Source organism: Dromaius novaehollandiae, chromosome 18 (genome assembly GCF_036370855.1).
Source record: "Dromaius novaehollandiae isolate bDroNov1 chromosome 18, bDroNov1.hap1, whole genome shotgun sequence".
In the NCBI taxonomy this organism is placed as follows: Eukaryota; Metazoa; Chordata; class Aves; order Casuariiformes; family Dromaiidae; genus Dromaius; species Dromaius novaehollandiae.
The window spans coordinates 9,042,110-9,066,971 of record NC_088115.1 but is presented as its reverse complement, the minus strand read 5'-3'; the positions used below and the strand labels follow the sequence as shown (position 1 = coordinate 9,066,971).

The window sequence follows — 24,862 nt, the reverse complement described above, 5'->3', positions numbered from 1 at the left end:
CCACTTCATTCAAAAATTGGACAGGGTGAAGAAAGCGCTATGGGAGCTGAGCATATTACAAAGGCTTCAAACCTTCTTTCTGAGGAGGCAGAAATGATTCATCTAGGATGACAAAAATCAGAGCTAGATTCCAAGTGCCCTCATGACCCCTCTATTTATTGCTCGAACAGGCTTACAGAATCTCTGGTTTCAGTATGACTGCAGCGAGGCTTTAGAAGTTTTTAGTAAGCCTTCTATAAGATAAATAGAATCTTCTCAGAAAAGTTATAGCAGGTACTTTTAGCTGGGCTTAAAAAGCCAGATATGGCTAACAGCTGTGAGTTAAATGATAGCTACTTTAAGAGGCTGCAGCTGCCTGACTTTAAAAGGGCACTCCTAGAAGGCCGAACAAGCAACAAATTTTAGGAATGGTAGAGATCCAAGTGTTTATAAAAGGATACTCCTGATAACAGGGTTGCTGAGATATCCTTGCTTTCAGACCAATTAGCATAGAATGTTCCCACAGCTTGCAAACAAGTTAATGCTTTAAAGATATATATATATATAATAATTATGCAAATACATAGCTCTAGCAAGGGTGAAAGAGGCAGAGTCATTGTTTTGCTAGAGGATCAATTTCATATGCTTATTTTAGTCTAGGAATAGCTTGAATTTTCTGTGGCAGATTGCGGTGATAAATTATAATCTAAGATTAGTTCTGAGTATTATAAGAAGTGGTAAGGGTAAGAAAAAATTGGTGTTTGACATTTCTTTTGGATCCTTTTTAAATTACTCAGAGCAGTCTGGGGAAATAAATGTGTAGTTCTTTGCTATGAATAGATCAGAGGAATAGTTGTTGAAAATTATTTTTGTGTAAGTAGCCATTTGAGGAGTAAAATTGCTGCTTTGAATACTCATTGATACAGTGTTACTGATGACACGAAGTGTAACATTAGTAATAGCTATGTTGACACAAGTGTTACTGAAGACAAACCACAATGAGTCTTTGTATCTCGACACAGTCTTTATCCCATGCTGTATTGATGTCTGACAATTTGCAGTGGAATTTAATTATGGATGTAGGGATGATAAACTTCTACATTAGGAGTTAGAACTCCCACCATATGTCATCTAGAGGTTAATTTTTTCTAGTGTTCCTGCAGCAAGTGCATGAATTTAGTATATGGCTTTTCTTAACATATACTTCTGACAAGCAACTCTAACAAGTATTAAAAAATATACTGTACATGTTCCTAATTCTCATCACCTTCTCTGTGCTACTGAATGTACTAAATGTACTTCCTTGTAGAGCTGACACAAGCAGCTAAACCCTAACCAGGATGATATTCTAGACTTTTTCCCTCATTCAGAAGAGTAAAGTAGTGACCTCTCACTCCCACTTGCCAAGAGCATCAACACATGCAGTTTTCAAAATGACCTTTGATGTTAAGTGTCAAAACTTAAATTGGAGCCCAGGGGCCTCTGCCTCTAACAAAAGAGCAACTGGGAACTATTGGGAGAGCTATGGAGCTTAGAGAAGGTTCATAGTCAGAATATTTGCTGTAGCTTTGATTCATATCTGTTCTCCCTACTGCCAAACAAGTTAAAAGCTTGTGAACTGACAGTCATGAAAAAATGAAAAAATAGCGTCAGCTCTATGTTCTGCACTGTAAGCAAAGTTACCTACTGCAGAATCTTTCTGGTGATAGTATAAGATTCAGAAGAGTCCAGAAAGCTGTCATCTTTCAGGTGGAACACAGGCTGCAACAAGGAAAATCCTGGCCTAAGTGACTATAACAAATCAGTTTTGTTCTCCAAAAAGGAAACAAGAGCAGATTTTCCACAAATAACAGTAATACAGTAGAAACTTATCTCTATGTAATAAAGAGTGGGAACAATCCCTGTCTAGAAGAATACACCTTCTAAACAGAAGCACAGACTGACATATGTATGTAGTTTAACTCTAATAAACCTAGATCCTGATAAATATTGCTAGTAACCTTAAATTTCTTTACATGAATGGGAGTTGTGCAAGTTCTATTTGGGAGCATTTGAACACTGGAATGCAAGTTTCTCAGGTGTAGTGTCTTGCTTTTTGAACATCAGTAGCTTTTCTATAAAATCCACAAATAAAGAAGCAACTGGAGTTGAGGCCAACAGGTGTTTTGGGATCAAGCAGAAGTTCCAAATGTTAAGGACAAGAAAAAAGCAAGAAGTTTACTGATAGGGCCAAGTGGGTAACATACCAATATTTGTATGTCACTCATTTTAGATGGAAATATCCCAAACCTGAGTAAATGAGCATTTGACTTTTGGGGCTGTTTCTCATAAAAAGCAGTTATTTACCTAAAGATACCATGTGGTGACATGAAAAACCTTTACATTCCTGTTCTGAGGACAAGAACACCTGGAATACAAAGAGTGGACAAGGTACAAAATACCAACTCTCAGAACAGTATTTTATCAGTAATGACAAGTTCAGACAAAGCTCAAATACCATCAGCTGAACTGACTGATAAATGGACAAAAGCCAACCTCTATCACTAATAGGAAAGCATTAGTGATGACAAATGGGAACGAGTTCGAGGAAAAGACAGTTTCCAACTTTGTTTTTCCCTACACTGCTTGTAATTCAAGGATGTAAAACATGACAGTTAATGTAAGTGATCCCTATTTGTAGATATTAATTTGATTCCAAGTTTCAGGATTCAAATTCTTTAAGGTTTCTAATCAGTCAACACTGAAAATCCAATATCTGAGCACTTAAGATACTGTCAGCAAAGATGAAATAGGATGGGCATAATTCCCTTACTCCTGTACTTCTCCTTCCGAGCTGTCTATCAAACAGCTTGTAGAAAAAAGCTAATTAAATAGCTGATCTCAGCCTACAGTTACCAAGATTTTGGGTTTCCATTTTAGTTCAAAGATTTTTTCCAGCTTCCATTGAAAAAATAAAAAGTTAAAATAGCTTCATATCTAACAACTTCTGTCTTATATTCTACTTGTAGAAAAAGTGTTCCAGATTATATAGTCTTCAGCCTTGCACTTCATGGTTCTGATGTTTTAAACTGCTATTTAATGCAATAATTTCCCTATATCTAATTTTAATAAACCTCCATAAGCTTCATCATTTCAGAGTGGTGTTTATTTGTGGAGGAATGCCTTCCCAGATGCAAGTTAGAAGCAAGTTGCATGAGTAACATGCCAGTTGGTGGTCACAGGAATCCAGCATTACATTCCAGCTCCAGCAGAGCGAGCTTCCAGCCTTGAGTGATTCCCTGCTTCATCAGAACTAGCATTTCACAGAGAACACCATCTTGACAAACTTCTGAAATGTAACCAATTTCTTTGTAAAGATTGCGCTTATGCCTACATTCCACAATGTTTTGGCTTGCTTTTCTTCTGGATCACATGCGGTAGAGGCTTTCCTGCTAAAGCCCTCCAAGATACCTCACTTCATCCTTTCTGCAGTCTTCACTTTTATTCCTAATCTCATTCCCATCAGACAGGAAAATCTGCCATCATGAACTATAAAACAATAAGCTTACAGTTGCAACTTTAAGAAACTTCATCTGTTGCACTGATTTTCTGAAGGTATCTGGCACAATGATTACAATAAAGCACATTGCTAATACGCACTTTCTTCTGATGACATTTATTAATTTCAAAGAATTAGTGGGTGTTTTAAAAGCAAAATCCTGATCTGTTCACTTCTGAAGATGATTGAAATTTTACGTGTGTTATTATTGGAGTTCACATGCATAATACTATATGCATTGTATTTGTATATAAGCTTGATGTATGGACCAAAAGATAGAACTTCCTCCTATAGAAAACCATCCCAGCAATCTACTAGGGGGACTGTGGAATGTATGCACATAACTCCTGAGTATAGCCCTGATCAGTCTTCTTGCAAGCTGAAAGTTTAATACCATAAGACAATTCTGGCATCTATAGAGGATGAGTATTATTTGCCCTGGGAAGGCACCGCATACCTAAAGAAAGCCTAGCACATAGGTGCTAGTCTGAGAATCAGGCCACATGCAATAGACCTGCAGATACTACTTTGATAGTAAGACAACTGTATCAATTACCAATTTAAGTATTAAAATGGTCAAAGAAGCTTGACCCTTTGGTGGTCCAAAGAAATATTTAACTGCTAGAGTTTGTCCAAAACTTCATGAACTACATTTTCTGGTCTAGATAGACCATTTCCCCACATGCCTGTATCTGAAACACCACAGGACAGTGCTAAATAGAGAATCAGAGAGCAAAACAAAAATTCCAGTCCTGTCCAAATGCATTTTCTGTGTCTGTTCTTTAGAAGGCAGGATAGGCAATGAACTTCACTTTGCCGTACATTCACAACTTGCCTCCTTCAAATTTGCAGTGTTAGCAATAAAGGCAGCAGTATCAGAGGGATAACAGATACATGTATATACAGAATATGGATGATATTTACATTGTAAGTGGGAAACAGGTATACAGAGCTTGCCCAAAGCCGTATAATAAACTAATGCCACAATACTCCTCAGCATTAGGAACAGAATCTATAGTTCTTATAGTTCTTGACTTCTGAGCCTTCCTATAACCACCAGCCAGCTCTCCCTGTTCAGAAGTCTCCTAGTGTTCTGCTGTAGCTTTCTCACACACATATTGAAATATTATCACAACTGTCTGTTGCTGTGAATCCATCCAAGTGCAGTAAATAAGTGCTAGTGCTCATGACCTAGACAGAACAGCTGATGTGCCAAAACAGCTTCACAATTTTACTCATTAAAGATCTGAAGAGCACTTGTGAAGCAGCTTAATCACCATGCAAGACAAACAGGGACTGTTCCAACCTTCATAGACCAGGACACAAAAGTTAGCTTGGCCTCAAAATCAACAAAAGACAAAACAAAAACATCCATGAGTCTTACAGTGAAGCAGTGAGAACTAGGAAGAAAATAAAGCAAATTCTCTTCTGTACTACATTTCTAAAGACAATCGCTGTAAAAGTGACTGTAGGAAATGCTGCTTTACCTGGGAACTGTAATAGTCATTGCTAATGTCAATAAATTAAAGAGTAAAGTGAGTTGGCTGGGGTCACTCAGAGCTGCTTAAATTCAGAAAAATCTGTAAAAAGGAACCAGATCCAACTGTAGTGTGCCATCTCCCTTTCTCTAGTACAAAAGGGCTTCTGCTTTCTTCCTACTCCCAATTCAGTCATTTATCATTTTCAGGACAGCTTGGAATTGTCAGTTCAATTACCTTTCAGTTGGGAGAAAAACAAAGCAGATGCTGTTTATTACTAAAGGCAGAAGCTTTCACTTTTGAGGAAGATGTATCATTTATTTTTATAAGAAGCCACAGAATTATTTGCATCTCCTCTACATATTAAGCAATATGCAGGAGCTAGTAATATTCAGCTAAAACAAAATATCTTCCCTTTAGCCTTGGTAGCTGTTGACCAACTGCTGCTTTTAATATTAAGGACTCAAATAGCTTTTTATCAACCTTCTCCCTTTAATTCCTCTTATCACTGAAGAAATATTAAAAAGTCATTTCCTAGCATCTGGCATCAAATATACAGGGTAGGAAAAAGAAAAATATACAGCAGTTGACTTCTCTAAACAATACAAGATTTTCCTACTGATTTAATTTACTTTTAAATTTTGCCTTACTGTCCAGAAATGTTACTTTCTTCATCACATATTAAAATGCAATTTCAATGCCTTGCCAGAGAGCTCAACTTAAAAAAAAGTTTTTTGCATACAATACCTGCTTTAAAGTGCTCCTACTCAAATTCTCATATCTGCACTACCCGCAGCGGCACACTGATGGGGACCGACTGAAAGGCACATGCAGGGAGGTCAAATAGTTCCCTTGGATCTGTCAGGACTGCAAGCCATTCACAAGCGGAAGCTTACTGCAAACGGAGTCACATCTCTGCCCATATGTTGTTGTCCCAACAGGAGACAGTATATCCCTGCGCAGAAGACATGGTAATAATGAAATTAAATATTCTCAGGCTATACACACAGGTTTGCAGCAAGTGTTTCATTTCTATATACTCACTTCCAGACCAAAATTATACACAGTGAAACAATCCCATGAAGAACAACATTGGGGGGGAAAAGGTATTCAAGAGTTTTAATAGCTATTGTGAAGCAAGTGTTGAAAGCAATCTTAATTTGCAGGCAAAATTGACTGATCTGAGCTTTCCATCCTGTAACATTAGATAAGTAGAAACAGCCAGGAGTAACATTATCTTTAGACCATTCATTCACAATACTGTAATATTAAAAAAAAGAGGATGATAGCTTAAATTAAGTCACGAATAAACCAGAGCATTTCCTTGCAGGACAAGTCTTTATGCTGGAAGTCCTCAAATATGCTAAGTATGATTTATGGTTTTTAACTGTTTTAAAATATTTTCCTGTTGAATATCCCATTTGTTATCTGGCACTAGAGTTCATGGGAGAAGTGCTCTCTGGATGTCTGTCTTATTCTGAATCTACAGCAACAGCATCCAGGTCAAGGGAGTTCCTGCTCTTCCTAACATCCCCGTAATGTTGTATTTGATAAAGTTTTTCACTTAACCTCAACATGCTCTACAAGTATTAGGTCCCTAAAATCAGAGGTGAATAATTAGATCAGGTTTACCAAGCAGGAAATAAAGACACAAGTCAATTAAGAGCCCAATCAATTAGCTCTTTAACTGCAAGTCTCATTGACAGAAACTCTATACACAGCATGCTTGCTAATAAAAACAGATTTTTATCAGTGGCTTGTTCAAGACCCCCAGGGATTCACTGTCAGTCAAAATAATCCAGACTCTGGAACTCTGCTCAAGATGAATCTTTACTCTGACCTTTTATTGGAAGCTGCCTAATAAGTAGATTTTATTGGGGGTGAGGTGGAACAACCAAAAGAAGAACAACAGATGCTCATGCAGCACTAAACACAGCTCATGAACTTACACTATTAAAACTTCAGTAGCTCATCCAGCCTCTTCCTTTTCCTTGCACTGTGTCTGAGTTAGAACAGAAAACTCCCCGGACCTGCCTTTTTATTGCTTCTAAGGCACCATGAGAATTTAGTGTCACTCAAGTGTACTAAGTTCTGTTCCCCCACACCTGATTCTAGGGATTTATTGCAACTACAAGCTCAAGAAAACTAGATATTTTGGGGCTTCATTCTTCATACTAAGATTTAGATTATATTTAAGAGAGCTGAAGTCTACCTTGTAGAGCTGCAATCTGTACACATATTCAGCTCAGACACTGAAAGCAGGCTGTCTGAGAGGACTAGAGAGCACATTCCTGAAGTGCTACATTCCTGTCTAAGACTTCATCTGCAAGGAAAACCATGCAAGACTCAAATTCCTTGTGTTCTGTAATCTATTGCTGTAAAATTAAAGATGACTGTGTCAGGTTGTCATTGGTAGTTTAACGCAGTAGCGAACATCAGTTTTGCATAGGAAACTATAGGGACGGTAAGAGCATCAAGCCTGAGGGACACATCTCTTCCATCCAGCCCGTCCTCGGTAATTCAGACACAAAGCGCGAACCTCCGCAGAGGGAGGCGAGGCAAAGCGAGCCGTCGCCGCCTCACACCTCCGGTTTCCTTCCCGGGCTCTGCAGCGGTGTAGATGCCTCTCTAGATTACCGGCTGCCTATGCTCGCTCCCGCTGTGGCCTGGCTTCCTGCGCCTCCGCGGCCTCCCACGGCCCTACGGCAAAAGCGGCTTTTCAGAGGGGAAACCGGCGACGGCCCTGCCCGAGGGGCCCCCATCCCCCCCCCGGCCGTGATCTGCCTCTGCCACGGCCTTGGGGCCGCGCTCGGTCCCCCCAGCACTGCTCCTCCGGCAGCAGAGGAGGGGACGCAGCCGCCGCCGGGATGGCTCTGTCCCTCCGGGCCGCCGCGAGGGCAGGGCGCGCTCTCCTCAGGGCGGACCGCCCGCCCAGGCGCTCCTCAGAGCCAGCCCCGTTCCGCCGCCGGGGCGGATGCTCGGCTTCGCGCGCCACCGCCGCCTAACCAATCACCGCGCCGCATGAGGGCGGCCGCGCGGGGTCCCACCAACCAGGCGCCGCCTTGTTCAGGGGGGCCCGAAGCGCCGCCCCGGGTCCCCGGCGCCGTGACGCGGGTGGGGGGGTGCCAGTGACCCAGATGGCGGCCCTGGCGGCGCGGGGGGAGGCCAGGCGGGCGAGCGGCTGCCCCGCCGAGACGGCCCGGCGCGGCGGGTGAGTACGGCCGGGCGGCGGGGCGGGGCGCGGCCGGGCACCGTCCCGCCGCGCAGCGGGGCCCGGGGTGTCCCCCCGGCCCGCCTCGGCCTGGGGCTGCCCTGCCCGCCGCGGCGGGGGGGGAGGCCGGAGGCAGGGCTCCTGCGGCGCCTTCCCCTCAGGCCGCCCTCCCGCCCCCGCTGCGCAGCCGCCGGCTCGGGAGGGGAGGGGGGAAGCGCCGCGCACCGGAGGAGCTGCGGCACGTGCTGCCCGTGAGGCGCGCCTGGCCCGGCTGCTCACCTGCCGCCCGTCACCGTCGCCTCGGCCCGGGGCACAGCCGGGGTGTTCGGGCAGCCGCGGGGGTCTCGGTGCCCCAGCCCTTCCGCTCGCTCCTCTGCGTGTTCCAGTCGGGCTCCTGCACAGCACGGTGACTCCCTGCCGCAGGGAGCTGGGCGGGAATCTGTGCCCGTGAGGGAAGGGCCCACGCTGCCACACACAGCCCCCTGCCCCCAAAACCAAGGCAAACGAGCAGACTTAGCAGGAGTTTGCACGCTGCACTCAGCCTGCTTTCACAAGCTCACTGCTGTCATTGCAGGCTGCAGCAATAGTTTCATACTGTACATAAAGGCTTCAGGGAAAAATCCCAAATTCTGAATAAAGTGCCTTTAACCCACTTGCCTAAATCTTTTACAAGCTGAGACAGCAGCCTGGGATAGTACAGCCATCTGTTAATACAGCCAGTTGTTTCAGTTTGCTTCACGCTTGCTCCTACCTCCTCTCAGTCTTTTGCTCAGCAGGCATCTGTGGCACAGTCTGTTTTGCCTCAGACTTCCACTTGTTTTACCTCCAAAAGTTGTGATTTTTCTAGTTCTTGGATTATACTATTACCATTTGTCAATTGTTGAGACACTTTCCCCTATCAGGGTGACACAAGCCATTTAATAAGGAAAGGCCTAAAAATCCCAGTTAAAAGTCCCATCACATACAGCACAAGGAGTTTCTCTTAGATGACACTATGTACCCAAAAGGTAGCTAAAAAGCAAAGGAAATCTGCAGACAGTGTTCTGGTTATGCATTTAAGTCTCAGTCCACACAAAAAGACAGCGCACACCACAAAAAAGTTTCTTCCAAGTTAGTCTTATCAGTGTTTAAAGTTACCAAATAGCAGCAGATATCATCCTAATGCACTTACCCCTCTTCCTGAAGCAGCTACCAGGTAATACAAAGTATTTTCAGGTTTTTGAGGAAAAAAAGTTATAGTGTGCTTTTCAAAAAAAGCTATGTTTCTACATCAACAATTGCAGTATAGGTTCATAGCTGAACATACAGCTCATACACAGTGAAATACAATTGTGTAGTACATGACACCTATGAAATACTTCAGGTTTGTTTGAAATGTAAATTTCTACGTAAACAAAATGTTACACCTTAACATCCCCTGTACTCTGCTATAAAGGGCTTGCTCAAGTACTGTAGCAAAGTTGGAATAACTGGGCAAGCATATTAGTCTTGCTTTCTAAAAAAGAAAAAACCCTGCTTGATACAGGCATATAAATTGTTAGGCTGTGGTGGTTTTGCGTAAGATACCTTGCATCCTGTATAGTAGTGACTTATATTTCTTTGTTCTCTTTTATCTGAGCACATAAAAGACTTTGCATAAACATGCTTCTTAACTGTGGCTTTTTAAGAAACACACCATGAACATTTTTAATTGATGAGAAGATTAAGGTATCAGTACTTTTAGCCTAGGTAATAAAACAGATATTATTACTTTAAGTGGAACCAAGACAATAAACCTTTTTCCTCCATTTGTCACATTACAGTTCAAACTGTTTAAGTCTCCATAACTTTGAGGACAGCCTTACCTCTGTTACATCCCTACCCAGACACAGGCCATGGGAAGCCACAGCAAGCACTCCTGAGAACAAGTTGCTCCAAGCAGAAGGACATCCCAAAAGCAGTGGGTGGGTGGTGAGGGCTTATATACCCCTGTGACTGGGTGGGCTTGGCCAGGAGCAGGGCTGGGGCCACGGAGGATTGGCCGAAAGACGAGTCCTTTTGTAGGGCTGGCCAGAAGGAGAGTCCTGCTAGGGCTTGGGTAGTGTCCTGCCGCCTGGCCCGCAGGGAGCAGAGTCTGCTCTGAGTTTGTTGGGTTTAAACATCTGTAATTACATATGGGACCATTTGTACAGTAAATAAGGCACAAAAGTTGTTCATCAAAAAACTTTAATGAAACTTGTTGTGAGAATGGCAAAATGCACAATCTACTAAACTGGTCCTATGTAAGGGCTGTGCTTTGTTTTGAATGTGTGTACGAGCTTGATCTTACTAATGGCCTTCAGGTGCTGTGCTTCTCCTGGGGAGCTCTCGAAGAACACCATCCCATCAGTGTTACATTTGTTAAATATCTCCAGATGGCAAACACTGGTATAAGAGTGTTTCTGCCTACATCTACTGTAAACAATTACGTGTATAGCACCCTTATTTATAAGCTGGAATTTAGAGAAAAAGCTACACTTTTATCTATGGGCCTATGTAGGTCAGCAAAAATTGATTTGCCAGGAGAGCCTATAAATACAATACGGGCTTTTAAAAAATTTGGGGGGGGGGGCTGTTGCCTTTTTGTGTTTTTCTGGCATGTCAGTATTTTTTAAAATTGAGGTAGTTATATAATCCTGGTTACCATAGTTACCAAGTCATGACGATGAATGACATCTGTCACTTCTGCAGTGAGTTCTTCCATACATCTGCTGTAAAACATTTTAGTTCTCATTTAAGGTATCATCCCACAAAGCAGGTGATGTCTCACCACCGCTGCAGAAACTGGAGGGACCCTGATGACATTCAGCATTGGGCCTTTTGTTGCATTTCTCACTTCGAACCAGACTGAGTACCTGTGGCTGTGACAGGCTCAGAGGTTGTGAGAAGGAAACAAGTACCTGAAGCAGAAAAAATAAAGCTATCTTTAATCCACAAGCTCTCTTTTTTTTCCCCAAGAAAGAAAGATGAGCACAGCAAATAACTTTCAGATTTATTATACCATAATTTGAAACAGTATCGGCCTCTGTGGAGATAGTAAAATAGATTAAACTAGGTTGATCATTGTTTTGATCATATCTGTCAAATTACTTCTTAACTCACCAGAACAAAATCAAAACAAAAATAAATATGTTCTTTTAATTGTGTTACATCCTGTTTTACCAATCATAGTCTTGCGAGTAAACCTATGTTTTGACTGAGGACTGCGTATCTGAGATAGAGACTGGCACACCAAAGCTATTTCTTATTCCCCTTCCTCCTTCCTTGTGCAGCTTCTGTTTTACATCACCGCTGTCCTTTGGAACAACAGTCTGATGTGCGAGTCCTTTGCTGAAGAAAGAAGGAAGGAGTCAGAGGTTAATTTTCCTGGAAAACTCTCTGCAAATAGGATTAAAATAAAAACTGATTTTATCCCAGAAAGGCAAAATTTGTCAACTGGAAGCCAAATTTTAAATTCATCCAATGTTCAATCCTGTTCCTAATTCAAGGTAGAGCTCTCTTAATTCCTGTCATTTTAGTCAGGGAGGTGAAGTCTCTCTGAAATACACTACAGGTTCTTCACAGCCACAAGCAACTGAGGCGTTTGACCACTGCTGAGTTGATAATACTTAGCACATAAACAATACTAATTCAGAGACTCTCACTTACTTCACAGATACTAATAAATTTATTTCACAGTTTCTCTGTAAAGCAGACATGTTATCCCTATCTATAACACAGGAATATTGAGGCAGAGAAAGTATAGCTTGCCCAAATTTTGACGAGTTAGTTTCTTCACAGGCAGATATTGAAGCCAAGAAGTGTAGCTGCCAGTTCTCTTGCTATAATTACTCTATGCTCTCCGTGGGTCTCAAGGCAATTGACAGTGTCAGTTTATGCACCTTTGGAAGCCCATCTATCAGCAAATGTGCCCGTGTTGCAAATTATCAGGCAGACATCAGCTATTCATGAGTAGGAGGACTGTATGGTTCTGCTGATATCAAAACAATCAGCTCTAATCTCAGTCATTCTTCACAAGGCAGCTGCTTTTTTGGTTATTATCTCTTCCCCTGTGTTTCTATTTTGGGTGACGATTTAGACTTCTGTTCTTGAGGAATTCACTTTTGGCAGCAAGAGATGTTCAGACTTCCCAACATTTTTTATAGATTCATTTATGTTGGGAATTTTCAGTAAATAACATGAAAGTATCAGTGATGCACAACTACATGGAAAACACTATCATTATGTTGATTTTTTTTCTCCCCAAAGACTTGCAGTCTGTAGTGCTTCTGAAACACAAATTTTCTTTCCAAGCACCTATACGTTTAGTTATCTAATCTTTCTCTTTTGCTAGTCATGTTATAAATTTTGTACATGATATACCATGCTATATAGTTTCTTATTGTATTTCAGCACTGATATCTCCTATTGATGTGAGGTTTAGTAACTTGCGGTGCTCTGAAATCCTTAGATGGAAGATCTGAAAGCATAGCACTTATTTATTATCTGTACTTTGCATAACAGTGTTATTCTAAAGATGATTAGGTGTGTGAATGTTTGAATGGACCTTTGCAAAGCTCTGCTTCTGATGTTCGCAAGGATGTTTCAAACACTTGATAATCACATCAAACTACAAGAAGTACTCTTCCCTCAGCACAGTCCTGGGCAGAAGTGAGTTAGTTAAGGGTGATGGGAATGTTTTTTTTAATCTGGAGAGATCTAGATTACTGAATACTGGTTCTAATTGCCTGAGTCAGTATCAGATACACTTGTGGACGCAAGCACTGAACTGATACATTCTTGTAAGTATAAAATAAAAACATTGTAACATGCCCTGGGAACCTCTCCCTGTGGCTATGGGCTAACTATTGGCCCAGTTTTGCTTGTGGGATTTTCAGAAAGTTAGCTTGCTGTCAGTGATATAAGCACTAGATTGAGTTGGTTGGATCAACACCTTCACTCTGCCTGATGGTTTGGATGTATTTCTCAGTTCGGATGTAGTACGATGAAATTTGAATGCCACATCAGCCAATTCCAAATTTCATTGACTGCTCTAGACATCAACGCACAGCAGCCTAAGGAGAGTGGAGGGAAAAAGGGGAAGACTGGGTGCAGTCGGAGCCTCTGGTGTCTGGTTAGAGCAGCCACAGCTTCAAGAATCTCGCTGTCTGTGGCTTAACACAGCAGGCCCACTAACATGTTCCCACAGAGCAATCCCACTTCGTTTCTGCCCTGCTGTCTGGCAGAGTTTAATGTGTTGACAGCATGAGTGACTTACTGCCCAGGCAGACAGAAGGGAGTTAAAATGGGAGGATGGGGGAGGCAGATACTCTGGAGTAGGGGAAATGGTAGTGCGCAGCACTCACAGGGTGGGTCCAGAGTGTGGGGATGTCCTGATGGTGGGTAGGGGCGATGGAGAGACGCGTGTGCCAGTGGTGGGAGTTACAGGGATCCCAGAAACAGAGGGGAGAGGAGCACCCGAGGACCTTAGGGGGATGGAGCAGATGAATGCAGGTCCCTGCAGATCTGTGCATTGTGCACTGCCTGCAGAATTCATGAACTGCTTCAGCTCCTCGTTCTGTGAAGCCGTGTTTTCTGACTGTGTGCAAGACCTCTGTGATGCTAATGGTGATTTTAACTGGTATGGCATAATTCTTGCAAATACTCTTGCAGACTTTTTATTCTGATAAACCCTGTGGGGGGAGGGGGGAACAGGCATGTTACATTTTAGATGGCTCCAGTACCAAACCTAGTGCAGAAATTTAGGAAAGATTGTTTCTCATTGTAGCCAGTCTTTGCTTTTGGCTACAGTTGTTCTAACAGTCGGATATCCTAACATATCTAGGATTAGCTTTGTTTTGAATTTTTGGCTCTTAATAAAAATCGTTTTTAAAGTGTAGTTCAGGTCTGAAAAATTAAACATTCTGCTTGTTTTGTATGTCCAGATTGGCACAGGAAGGGCTTGACTTCTTTACTTTCTGTGTTTGAAATGTCTATAATCTAACTATTGTTCACACCTTAAATTGGGAGTGTGAAAGAAACTGAGCTGCTTATGGGTTTCAGATTAGTTCGTTCAGACTTCGGAGAAGCCTTAAGCTTATATGATAATGAGGCAGCACTGCTTGCACCACTCGTTATTTTTGTGAGCTGTTATTACCTTGTTCATTATAACAGCTTTTGAATTTCTCTTGGTAGGGAATATTCCCTCTTTCTGGCCAATCTTTTGTATGTCTAACACCCTTGTTGTGTGTACTGCTTCATATCACTGGAGGACTTCAGGGTGGTATTCCTAAACATGCAAATGATATGCCTTGAACTTTAAGGAATGGTGTTTTGCATTCAAGATCACATTTCAGTTTGGTGCCTAAAACAGAATGTCACTTACTGCGTTGCAGTGAAGCCTCCTGCCCAGCTGTCTCTGTGCCTGAGCCCCTTCCCTCCAGCCAGAGCCACCCACCACGACTAATGATACAGTCTCCATGGGATTAGCACAAACAGCTCGGGATGTTTTTTCTTGTTCTGCTTTTGTGACTTTGGCTTCCCAGTTACCCAGTCATGTCACTGATAGTTATATCTTTAAAGTCCAGATCCAGAGAGAAATTCAGACACTTAATTTTTGCATATGAGTGAGAGCAAGGTGCGTAAATCCTTTGCTAGATCTGCAAGTAAGTTAAAAGAAAAATTATAGAGCTTTTTTCTAGCTCTTGTTTTGTCAGTGACCATTTTGTCCTCAAAAATCAGCTCCTCCTTGCTTCCCCTTACACTGAAGTGATCCTCAAGTTAAAGGCTCCAAGCTGCTGCGTGAAAGCACACAAAGGTGCAGGTTCTTCCTTCGTACTCCCAGCCCTCTTTGTCAGCTTTGCTCCAGTAACTTTGTCTGATCCTCTTTCTGCAATTGCTAATTGGCCTGGCAGGGATATGAAGCAACTGCGAATAGCTTCATTCCCTTGGTGTGTGCACGCTGACAAGGGTCACAGAACAGAAAACTAGGGCAGAGTCCAGACTTGTGGCTTATTTTATTGATATGCCAGCCAGACGGCAGCCAGAAAATGGCACTTGCAAGTGGTGGTTGCTGTACTGCAAGCAGTTCTTTGCTAACCAGCAGCCTGAATGCTGAATATTTGCCGCTTCCCAGAAAGCAGGTGCAGCACTCGCCTGCCTGAGAGGAAATGTTTGCATGTAACACTTCAGTGTGGGGTGGCAGTGGTTTTCTCAGTAAGCTCTAGGTGTCTTTTGTTTTTCTTGAAATGATGTGGCATGCCTTTATGGACAGTAGAGCTATAGGTGATGATCCTAAGGATGGACTCTTCAGAGTCCTCCTTCTTTGGAGAAGGGAGTAGGGTGCAGGCTAGGGTAGTAAAGCCCAGCACGCCAAGGCCAGTCCTGTTGTGTCTAGGAAATGTGTGCACTGTTTGGATTGATTTGCAGAACTAGCTACTTCCTTGTTGGTTTGGATTTACAAGAATTATGTGTCCAAGCCCTGAGCTTCTGTGTGATTGTTAAATAAGAGAAGCAAGCATCACTAACCTACTAAAAGACTCTTTCCTAAGACCACTCATAACATAACCTCATAATATCTCAATGTGTTCTATTTAAGAGAATATTCTTAAGCAAGGCACCCAGATCCTTTGTTTTGGCCAGTAAAGATGTTTTTTATATATGGAAGGAGAGCAAATTTGTGCCATATCAGGTCAAGGGGGAGCTGAGACATAAGAACAAGGATGTGAGCTCCAGAGTTGCTTCCTACCTCAATTCTGTTAAAATGACAGTTTTGCTAAACTAAAATGTCCTAGTCCCCTGGTAATCTGCAGTTGTGGCCATCTATATGCTGTCTGGCCTGCTTAATGGTGGTCAGATTCAAGCTCAGCCCAGCAGCATAGTCTTGTGGAAGATTTGATGTGTTTTTCAGCAAATGGAAGAATCATTACTGTAGGCTCCATTAGAGATTAGCTGGACAAAGCTCCTGGCAGATAAGAGTAGTGAGACAAATAGCTGTGGGTGACAGCCTGCTCCAACACCTGGTGGAATCCAGCGCCTTGTCAGCTTTTTCTGGAGGCTTGCCCAAAAGTGTGTCAGGTCTGCGATAATACTCTTACTGTGAGCTGCAGGGAACTTAATTCATCTACTGCTGACAGTTTGGGGGAAGTTAAACTAATGGGACTAGTTGCTGCACCATAAGAACCACTTTCTGTTCCCCAGCTCTCCTTCTTTTAAGGGCCAGTCCTGTCATGTGAATTTTGTGAATTTTATAGCTTTCTTGTCCTAAAGGGAGAGATATGGGGAAATTGACTGCTTCCCCTTCTGTTTCCACAGATGGTGATGTGATAAATGTAGCCAAGATCATCTCTACCTAAGTGACACTCTACCCTGAGGAGCAATCCCCTTTTGCTGGACATGCTTACAGAACCACATAGCCATGGAGCTGAAGGAGAAGTGTCAGGTAGGTCTCCTGGTAAGAGTCATTTCCAACTTAAGTTTTGAGTCCTTTTGTTTGTCTTTCATTATTTTGAATCAAGACTGACAATTTGGTATTACTAGTGACAATATGATCCACAGTTAGTACCAAAGTTGGGAGCTCTGTCATCTTCACGCTCCTAGGGATGCACTTGCTTGTATCAGTAGAGGGGATCTACCACTGGATGGCCCAGAGACAGCAGAATGATGAGTTCCATACTAGTCAGCTCATGTTTTCTATCCCATCGATTAACAGCCAATGTGATCAGAGCTAGGGATCTTCAAAACACTTAACAGACCTAGTGATCAGTAGGGGAGTACCAGGAAACAATCTCGTGATTTCTTTATGTGCTCATGAGTTGGCTGTGGATTTTAATGGCTACTTAGTTTTGTTTTAGGAGATGTCAGTTAACCTAGGCAATGAGTTTAGGAAATTAATTTCTACTTGATGAATTTACATAAAACTTGGCTTGTCCGGGCCCCCAAATTGTGCCTCAGAACTGTTTAAATGAGCTGTGTTCCTCATGGATAAATGCTCACATTCCAATTAGCACCCTTTACAGGGAATCACAGTGGAGATGGGGGGCTGAATGGATCCTAGAAACAGAACTCCCATCCCTAGAATGAGTCCTTTGCAGGCTAGGACTGAGGCACTATCATAGAACAACATAGATGAAGTATATGAAGTACTGTCATCATATGCTGTGTCTTTTGAGGATAAAGGTAGGGCTTCACTTCCCCGGACACTTAGCTTGTCTTTGTTTGAGAGGCTGAATTCATGAGAAGATTTTTTAAATAAAATATGATAATAAAATCCTCTGAGTCCTGTTTTTCTGATGATCAGCATTTGCATTTCTTGGGCAATTGTATGTCTTTCCATGGAATGCTGCAGGATATTATTTCTAGAAAGTGCCAGATAAGTCTGTATATTGTGTGGAAGAGCAATCTGTCTCTTGCTACCCTGCTGTGCTTTCAGCTTCAAAGAAAAAAAGAGATCTTCATGAATTGCTGCAATAGGAGCTAGAAAGACATATCTGCTGTGGTTCACAGGAGACTATTAACCTGATACGTGTTACTACTTCTCAAAAGTAAAATCCAGAATGATTTTGATCAATAAGGATCACTAACTGGCTACTTACTTTTCAGCTATATTCTGTAGCCACCTGAGTATTAAATACATTTGTCACTCAAAAAAGTGAGCTGGTACATGCCTTACTCTGGATCCCAGTCAGAAATGGGAGAAGTAGCTTGAGACCAGAGGAGATTCTATAGGCCAAGTTCTCAGGTGGCTCTGGTAAGAGAACTTCCATGGCTTCGCCTCTTTTCATGTCCCTCTCTCCACCACCCCGCTAAACTTTGTCTGACAGATTGTGTGTTTGCTGTCTCTGTTCTGCCTGCATCCTTTTCTTGCTGTTTTGTTTACAGTGCTTTCAGCATCACGAGGTGGTTTTGTTCGTTAGTGCAAAATAGTGTTAGATAATCACCTAGGCACAGACCTGCTCTATAATACTAACACAGCAGTGTAAGCGATTTGGGAGGTGCTCAAAATTTCACATCAACTGTTGCACTTGCCTGCTAGACTTCTTATTTGCTGGGACTGCTGTTCTGTAGTGTGACAGACCGCAAAGGCTTGGGCTTACTCATGCCTAAGCCTCTCACCACTGGTATGCTCTGAGGACATGTTTGAACTATGTTGTTTTATGCACAATTGCTTTATGATTGTGGAGGTGACATTCCAATGAAGATAATTATCTCTCTGTTCTGTTGATAGCATCTTGGGCTACTCTGGTATTGATAATTGTAAGAGATGAAGCAATTATCATTCTGTGCAGAGGTTTGTTCTGAGTAGGATCTGAGAGCTCCAACACAGGCATCACTGTGGCAGGTTATGGGGAACTGTGGTATTCTGAAGTCCTAGGCTCCTTTCCTGGCTTCATGAAGTTTCATTAAAATGAAAGGAAAACATCACTACGCTCTTTTCAGTAGCAATTAAAAAACCCCCACTGATGTGCACGGCTTCATTTTACCACTTACTTTGCCTGGATTCTGAGAAAAGACCATGGTTTCATACTTGTTAGCAGTATATTATTTGGTGTTGATTAATGAGCTTGCTCCTAATTTTTTTTCAACACTGCAGAACCGTGTTTCATCGCCTTTAAAGTGGAATCTATCTTCCTTTCCAAAGTGAAGAGCTTGGATGCCTATATGTCAATAAGGGAACAAATTAATCTGCTGTCTAACTTTAGTGACAAATCTGATGTGCTAGGTTTATTTTAAAATGCTAAAAGATCACGTGAACCTCGGGTGAAAATATCAGTCTGAAATCTAGCTGACAGCAATCTCTTTAGCCTAGTATCTGTGTGATGAACAGTTAGTGCTTCTGGAACACAAGACATGCTCTGGGCACAACCGCAGCACAGACATCTGTCACTCAAGGATAAGAGATTTGTCCTCTGGCTCCAGTCAGCTAATACAGTTCTGTTGTCAGAAATGGCTGAGGATCAGAGTTTGTCAGGTGTAATGTAGGCTTCCTTCCAATTTTTGCCAGAAACTAGACACTGCAGAGAAAGGCAGAGAATATCTTATAAGCAGTGCCAAAAACCTCTTAAATTAAATGTGCTGATATCTTGCTCTTTTCTTCTCTTTTCCTGACTTCTTAATTTTCTGCGTATTTTTGAAATGAACTTAATATCGTGGGAGGTGCCAGAATCTCTGTTCCAGGACCCGCAAAGCATATACCAAGGTAGACAGCTTCACTGATTGCCACAGGACAATGTGAGACTCATGCATTTGAGTTACTTTAGATGTAGGCTGTATTTGAAGCAACTCCATCTACTAAAAATTATTGACATAATCTATACCACAATTACCAGCAACAGCTGAGCTGTATTATCCCGGTGTGATTGGTGCAGCCTGGATACAGCACTGTGCCTCGTGGCCGGAGCCTGGAAATGTACTTACGGGAGCCTGTGCTGTGCTCTGCGTGGCTCTAGTGCTGCTGGTCCTCAGCTATCTGGTTCCAGTATGTCTAACAAGAGCTGCAGTCCTGCTTTCGGATTGAAAAGTAGCTAAATCCTCTGCCTCTTCTCATCTTGCCTGTAACTGTATCTCTGTTTTTTATTCCCTGCTGTGCTGCTTCTCTAAAACCTCAGCTCTTCTTCCAATGGCTTTTCACACACCAATCTTTCTTCCACAGACTTCTCTTTTCTATGCTGCAGTTTTTGTATGGGTCTCAGCCCCTTGCCTTTGCCTTTGTACTCTGCCTTTCACTCCAACCCACAGTTTTATCTTCAGATCTCAAGATTATAGCTCTGTTCTTTCAAATGCACAAATGCACAGCCAGATGCAATTTATGATACCAGCTGATATCAGAAGGAAGTTGCACAGCACAAATCATTGCCCTACCCGAAACATTTTAGAGCAAGGTCTCCAGAGAGTGGAGTAAACAGGAAGAGGCAATTTGGTCCATTATCATTTGTGCTGGAGTTCCAGAGCTGGGAGAAAGCTGTGTTGGGACCTCTGCACTGCATGAAGCACCAGGGTTGCTCCTAGACTTGCGCTGTGAGCACCCAATTGTTCTATTCACAGTCATTTAAGTTTCCAGGAGGTATTTATGCAGAGCCATGGGAAACAGTCCAGCAAGCACTGAGATAAGGGGTTGATTCATGTATGTTGTGTGAGGGTTTGCCCATTTTAACACCATCTCGGTGGTATTGGTTGTTTCTTTTTTTTTTTTCTTAGTTTTTTTCTTTGTGTTGAAGTGGGGAAGTGAGTTTAGTTTCTTAGTAGGAAAAGAGGAGGGAAGGAAAAATTGTGGCCTTAGGACACCTTGTTCCTCTCTGCAGTTTGAAATTGTTGTCTAGGAAATAAAACGCCCTGCAGAAAGATGAAGGGTATCTTCTTCCCTCTTTCTCGCCCTGCTCTCTCACTAGCTTTCTCCTGAAGTGACACTAAATGCACTGTTTCCCTTTAACTTTGGCTTTAAGACATCCGTGAAATTACATACCAATGTGTAACTCAGTGCCAGCACAGCGATGAGAACTAGGTCTTTTGGGGTTCTCTTAGATCTACCCTACTTTGGGGTTATTGTAAATATGGGGAACTCTGTTGTCTGCATTTCTGGCTTTAAATGCAGCAGATGGGCTGTGCCAATTTAGGCATCTGAATCTCAGGGAAGGAAAGGAAATGAAAAGCTCGGCCAGGGACAGTAGATGAGTACTGAGGCATAGTCTTCAAAACTACATTAAATGCTGGCACTGGAGCTCTTTGCAGTGTGTCTGTTTCTTTTTATACAGGCTGGGTCCTTGGCAAACTATTGACGTCTTTCTTGACTGGGTCAGTTCACCCCTTTCTATATGGTGCGAAAGTAATTGTTTTAATGATTGCTTGGCAGAGCTGGGAGGCCCCCGACAGAATCAGGACAGCACTGAAGCAGGAGCTTTATAAAAACCCACTTATAAAGATGCTGTGCTTTCCTTTAACAACAGGAGGGAAGCGTTCCCGTAAAAGATGAGAATGAGAGAGAAGGATCATTTCTGCTTCACCTCCGAATACCTGTTTATTCCATTTCATGTCATTTTGTTCCCGCTCTGCTGAGGCGTTCCCTGTCTGCGCTAATCCTTTACCCTCTCTGCGCCACTGCCCAGGTGTCAGTGAGCGGGGAGCCCCAGATACGGCACACGGCTATGAGTAATCTGCAGGCACCTTCTGTTTTAGCTTGTGCGGCTCAGGATGTATGAATATTTGATGCTGAGAAGGGCTTTTGCTGCTTTTTCCATCAAGAAGGGTAAAGGGAGGGAACACTTCACAATGTACCTGTAGCCATCTCAAATCATTTAAATAAGATTTTTTTTTTCTAATTGATCTTGAATCCAAAGCTGTGGAGTCATCTGGATGACTCCCCTAGATTTATGTAGGGGGATTAGGATTCTTGGATCTCTTTGTCTCTATCTAGTCCTTTTTCCTGGCCTGCTCAGGTTTTCCTTCTCCAGTAGTATATTTTATAGCACTTTGTCCTGTCTAATTTGCCATCTGCTTTTCCACAGACCCCTGTCTGTCAGCACCATCCCTCACTGTGCACACATATGCATCTCTGCAGGCTGGGAACCCAGGGATTCTGGCTGTGTTGGCTCCATCTTATGAATGGACCGTTTTTACAGACAGCTGGTGCTATCTTGTGCAAACTTTCTTCTCTCTTTCCCTTTTTTTCCCCCTTTCTATCCCTCATCCCTCCCCCCATTCGCCGCCTCCTTGCTGGATCTGCAGCATGACTGGAAACAGGCTGAATTAATCAGCAGACTGGTGCTTCACTCTGCTGCTTCTGTCTCATTCTCTGCAGCGCTGGGCTCTGCACAGTCTGGCTCGCTCTCCCTCTTTTGCTCTCTCATTTCGGGAGGGCAGCAGCAGGGGAAGTTGCTGTGGAAGTGGTGCAGGAATTTAGCCCAGATGCTCTTTAAGCAGGCTGATCTCTGGATCCCCCACCGAGGCAAATGCCGCAAAGTAAGTTTCTCTCCCTTAGCATTTACATTCAAAATGGCTTTCCCTCCTTCCTTCCCCAGCCTCCATCCTGCCTGATGTGATGGTGCATGAAGGGCTTTGAGGTTCTGGGGAAAGAGGTTATGCCAGCAAATGAAGCAGGGAATGATAATTTTAGCTAGGGAATGTCTTGGTGATGGAGAGGGTGGGGAAAGAAGCTCTGTATTAAACTGCAGATTTAATTCTAAAGCCAAGTGGAGGGGCAAACATGACTTTATCTGCTGACTCCTGTTTTGCTGCCTCTCTGCTTCATGTCTCAAGTTTACTTGTTTCTTGCATGTGCTGTGATCTGTAGCTGTTGAACCTCCTTACCCCTCGAAACATGTCTTACAGTTCACCTTCTAGGTTGTGTCACAGTTTTAGTTCTCAAAGTCTCCAGATAAAGAAGTGGCGAAGGGGAGGAAATAAATGGGGCGGGGGGGGGGGGGGGGAGAGGATGAAAGATGCACTGAAGTTCGCTGGGTTTCTGAGCATTGCTGGCCTCAGGAGGAGATTAACGTCCTCTGGAGTAAGCTCTGCACTGGCCCAAAGCATTGTACTTTGTGTTGAAGCTGGAATAAATATGGACCCCTAACTGCTTTCTGAACTTGGGGAAATACTGTAACTAGATACATTATGGTAACTAAAGCTTGACAATTGCCTAGCACAGGTGAGCTTTAAAGCACTGCATAAACACTACCTCATCCTGCCAGCAGCCTGGTGGGGCAGGTAACTATGGCTGGGGATTTGCTGCTGCGAGGAGGACCAAGGAGACAGACTGGGGACGGTGCAGTTCAGAACTGGGTGTTACCTGGGGAGCAGGCTCCTCTCTCTGCTGTTGAACTGCCACTAGCTGAGCAAGGAAGAGAGCACCGAGCTTTGCGTTAGCCGTGTGGAATGGTTGATCGTGGCTGTTGGCATCTAACGCTGTGCTTTAGAGAGGGCATAAAATTTGAATGTCACTGCCTGGATTAAAATGGACTCCGTTGACACCAAAACGCAGTGCTGATTCAGATGGCTGGTTAGTGCCACTCTGGCCAGATTGCTCAGAGATCCTTGCTGCTGCTGCTGCGTCTCTTTGCAGTGTGAATCTGCAGGCCCTGTTAGCGATGAACGGCAGGGAGCCTCGACGTCTGCTTCCACGCGGGAGCCCCCGCAGGCACCCCGTTACCGAGCCGTGGGAGCTCTTTTGTCCAGGAATCGGGGGAGGTCTGGGCTGCCTTTCATACCGTGGCTACAGATGGAGGAAGGAGACAGTTGTTGACTATCGCTCTGTCCATTAATTTGGGCACTGCTGTGCTGAAGGCTTTGCTTGTTTCATTTGATTTAAGACCACCCACAGCTAAACGGTGGTTGCCAAGCTTGTGTCAGGTGGCATTTAAACCAAGTTTAATAGCTGTGTTGGTTGTGCTTTCTGATGCCTTTCCTTGTGTGTCCAGTTTTGAAGGCAGTGGTCCCCACAGAGCTGTGATGTGCTTGATGGAGCTACCTGAATCATGCAGATAATTATGTTTCTTTTTTCTATGCTTTCCAGCAGTGTTCAAGTGGGTTGGGGAATATTATAATCTTCACAACACCTCCAGTTGGTCGGGAGGTGGTAGTCCCATTAAAGAGGGGAGAAACTAAGGCACAGAGGAGTCTGCGATTTTCCCGCTGTCATAGAGAAATCTGTGGCAGAAGCAAGAGCAGAATTCGGGTGTCCTGACAGTTAGTCCAGAGTCTTAATCAAAAGATTATCCTTTACTGAATGTGGAGCGTGAATGTGTGAGGGTGGAGGTGTCACGCAGTCTGGGTCACTGGACAAGCACTGCTGCCAGGAGTCGGGAATCAGACCCCTTTTCAACAGTAACCAGCTGAGCACCCAGAAAGACAACAAATACAATTGGGTCCGAGGGTGTAGGTAGTAAAGGGAAGCTTGCCCAGAATGGCCTATCCATTGGCTTTGCCTGCTACGGCTGTGTAATTTTGTACAATGAATATGTGATTGCAGGCGGTCTAAGCATTAACTCAGCAGCCGTGGTAGGACAGAGCTCTAGCATACTGATGTATGATTTGTTTCAAAACAAAAATAAATCCCTCCCTAGCACTAGCCTGCAGTAAGAAATGTTGCCCCAAGAAACGGCATGCTGTGGTGTCTGATGTCTGCCACCCTCTCTGATGGGAGCAAAAAAAGCTGTGGGTCATACTGTGCCTTATCCTAAGCAAGAATCTGACTTGCAGTACTGAATGCAAATGTATCTGGAGGAGTTACTCCTTCTCATGTGCTTTTGAAACTGTGAATAATGCTTGTATTTCAGGAGGTAGGATCCCTGAAATAGATTAATAGCTTGCAAAAATATCATTGGCAAATTAAAAACTACCTTCTTGTTTCTGCTGGAGGAATGCAAAATAGCTCTCAGAAAAAGGAGGAACATTCTGCTGACCTGTTTCTCTCCTCCAACAGTTTAAATCTGAAAAGCAATTGAATTGAAGTGTTAAAAAGGGGGGTCTAGTATGTGCAGCCAGGAATGAAGGAAACAATCTGACAGCTGCCTAGTAGGGGCTCTCCATACCCCTGAATAAGATACGTGGAATTGTGGTCTATGCAAATTAAAGCTTCTAGTGAATCTTCTGTTTTCTGTTCCCTTGTTTGCTTAAACAATCTTTTTAAAGGCAGTTATATTAAACTGCACAGCGCTCTTGGTGAGGAGC

General features: G+C 43.2%; 2 protein-coding genes across 5 annotated transcripts in view; one reads left to right on the top strand and one right to left on the bottom strand.

Moving 5' to 3' along the window:
• The window catches only part of GRB2 (growth factor receptor bound protein 2), a 60,066-nt gene extending 54,305 nt beyond the window's left edge, over positions 1–5,761 (bottom strand). The window contains exon 1 of the mRNA XM_026098989.2: positions 5,743–5,761. The gene's annotated coding sequence lies outside the window, so the exon portion shown is untranslated. The remainder of the gene's footprint in view (positions 1–5,742) is intronic.
• Positions 5,762–8,063: 2,302 nt separating this feature from the next.
• The window catches only part of TMEM94 (transmembrane protein 94), a 54,384-nt gene continuing 37,585 nt past the window's right edge, over positions 8,064–24,862 (top strand). For all 4 annotated transcript variants that reach the window (XM_064522596.1, XM_064522597.1, XM_064522595.1 and 1 more), the window contains exons 1-2: positions 8,064–8,206; positions 16,517–16,643. In XM_064522596.1, the coding sequence (XP_064378666.1) occupies positions 16,620–16,643 (24 nt within the window). In that variant the 5' untranslated portion in view covers positions 8,064–8,206; positions 16,517–16,619. The remainder of the gene's footprint in view (positions 8,207–16,516; positions 16,644–24,862) is intronic.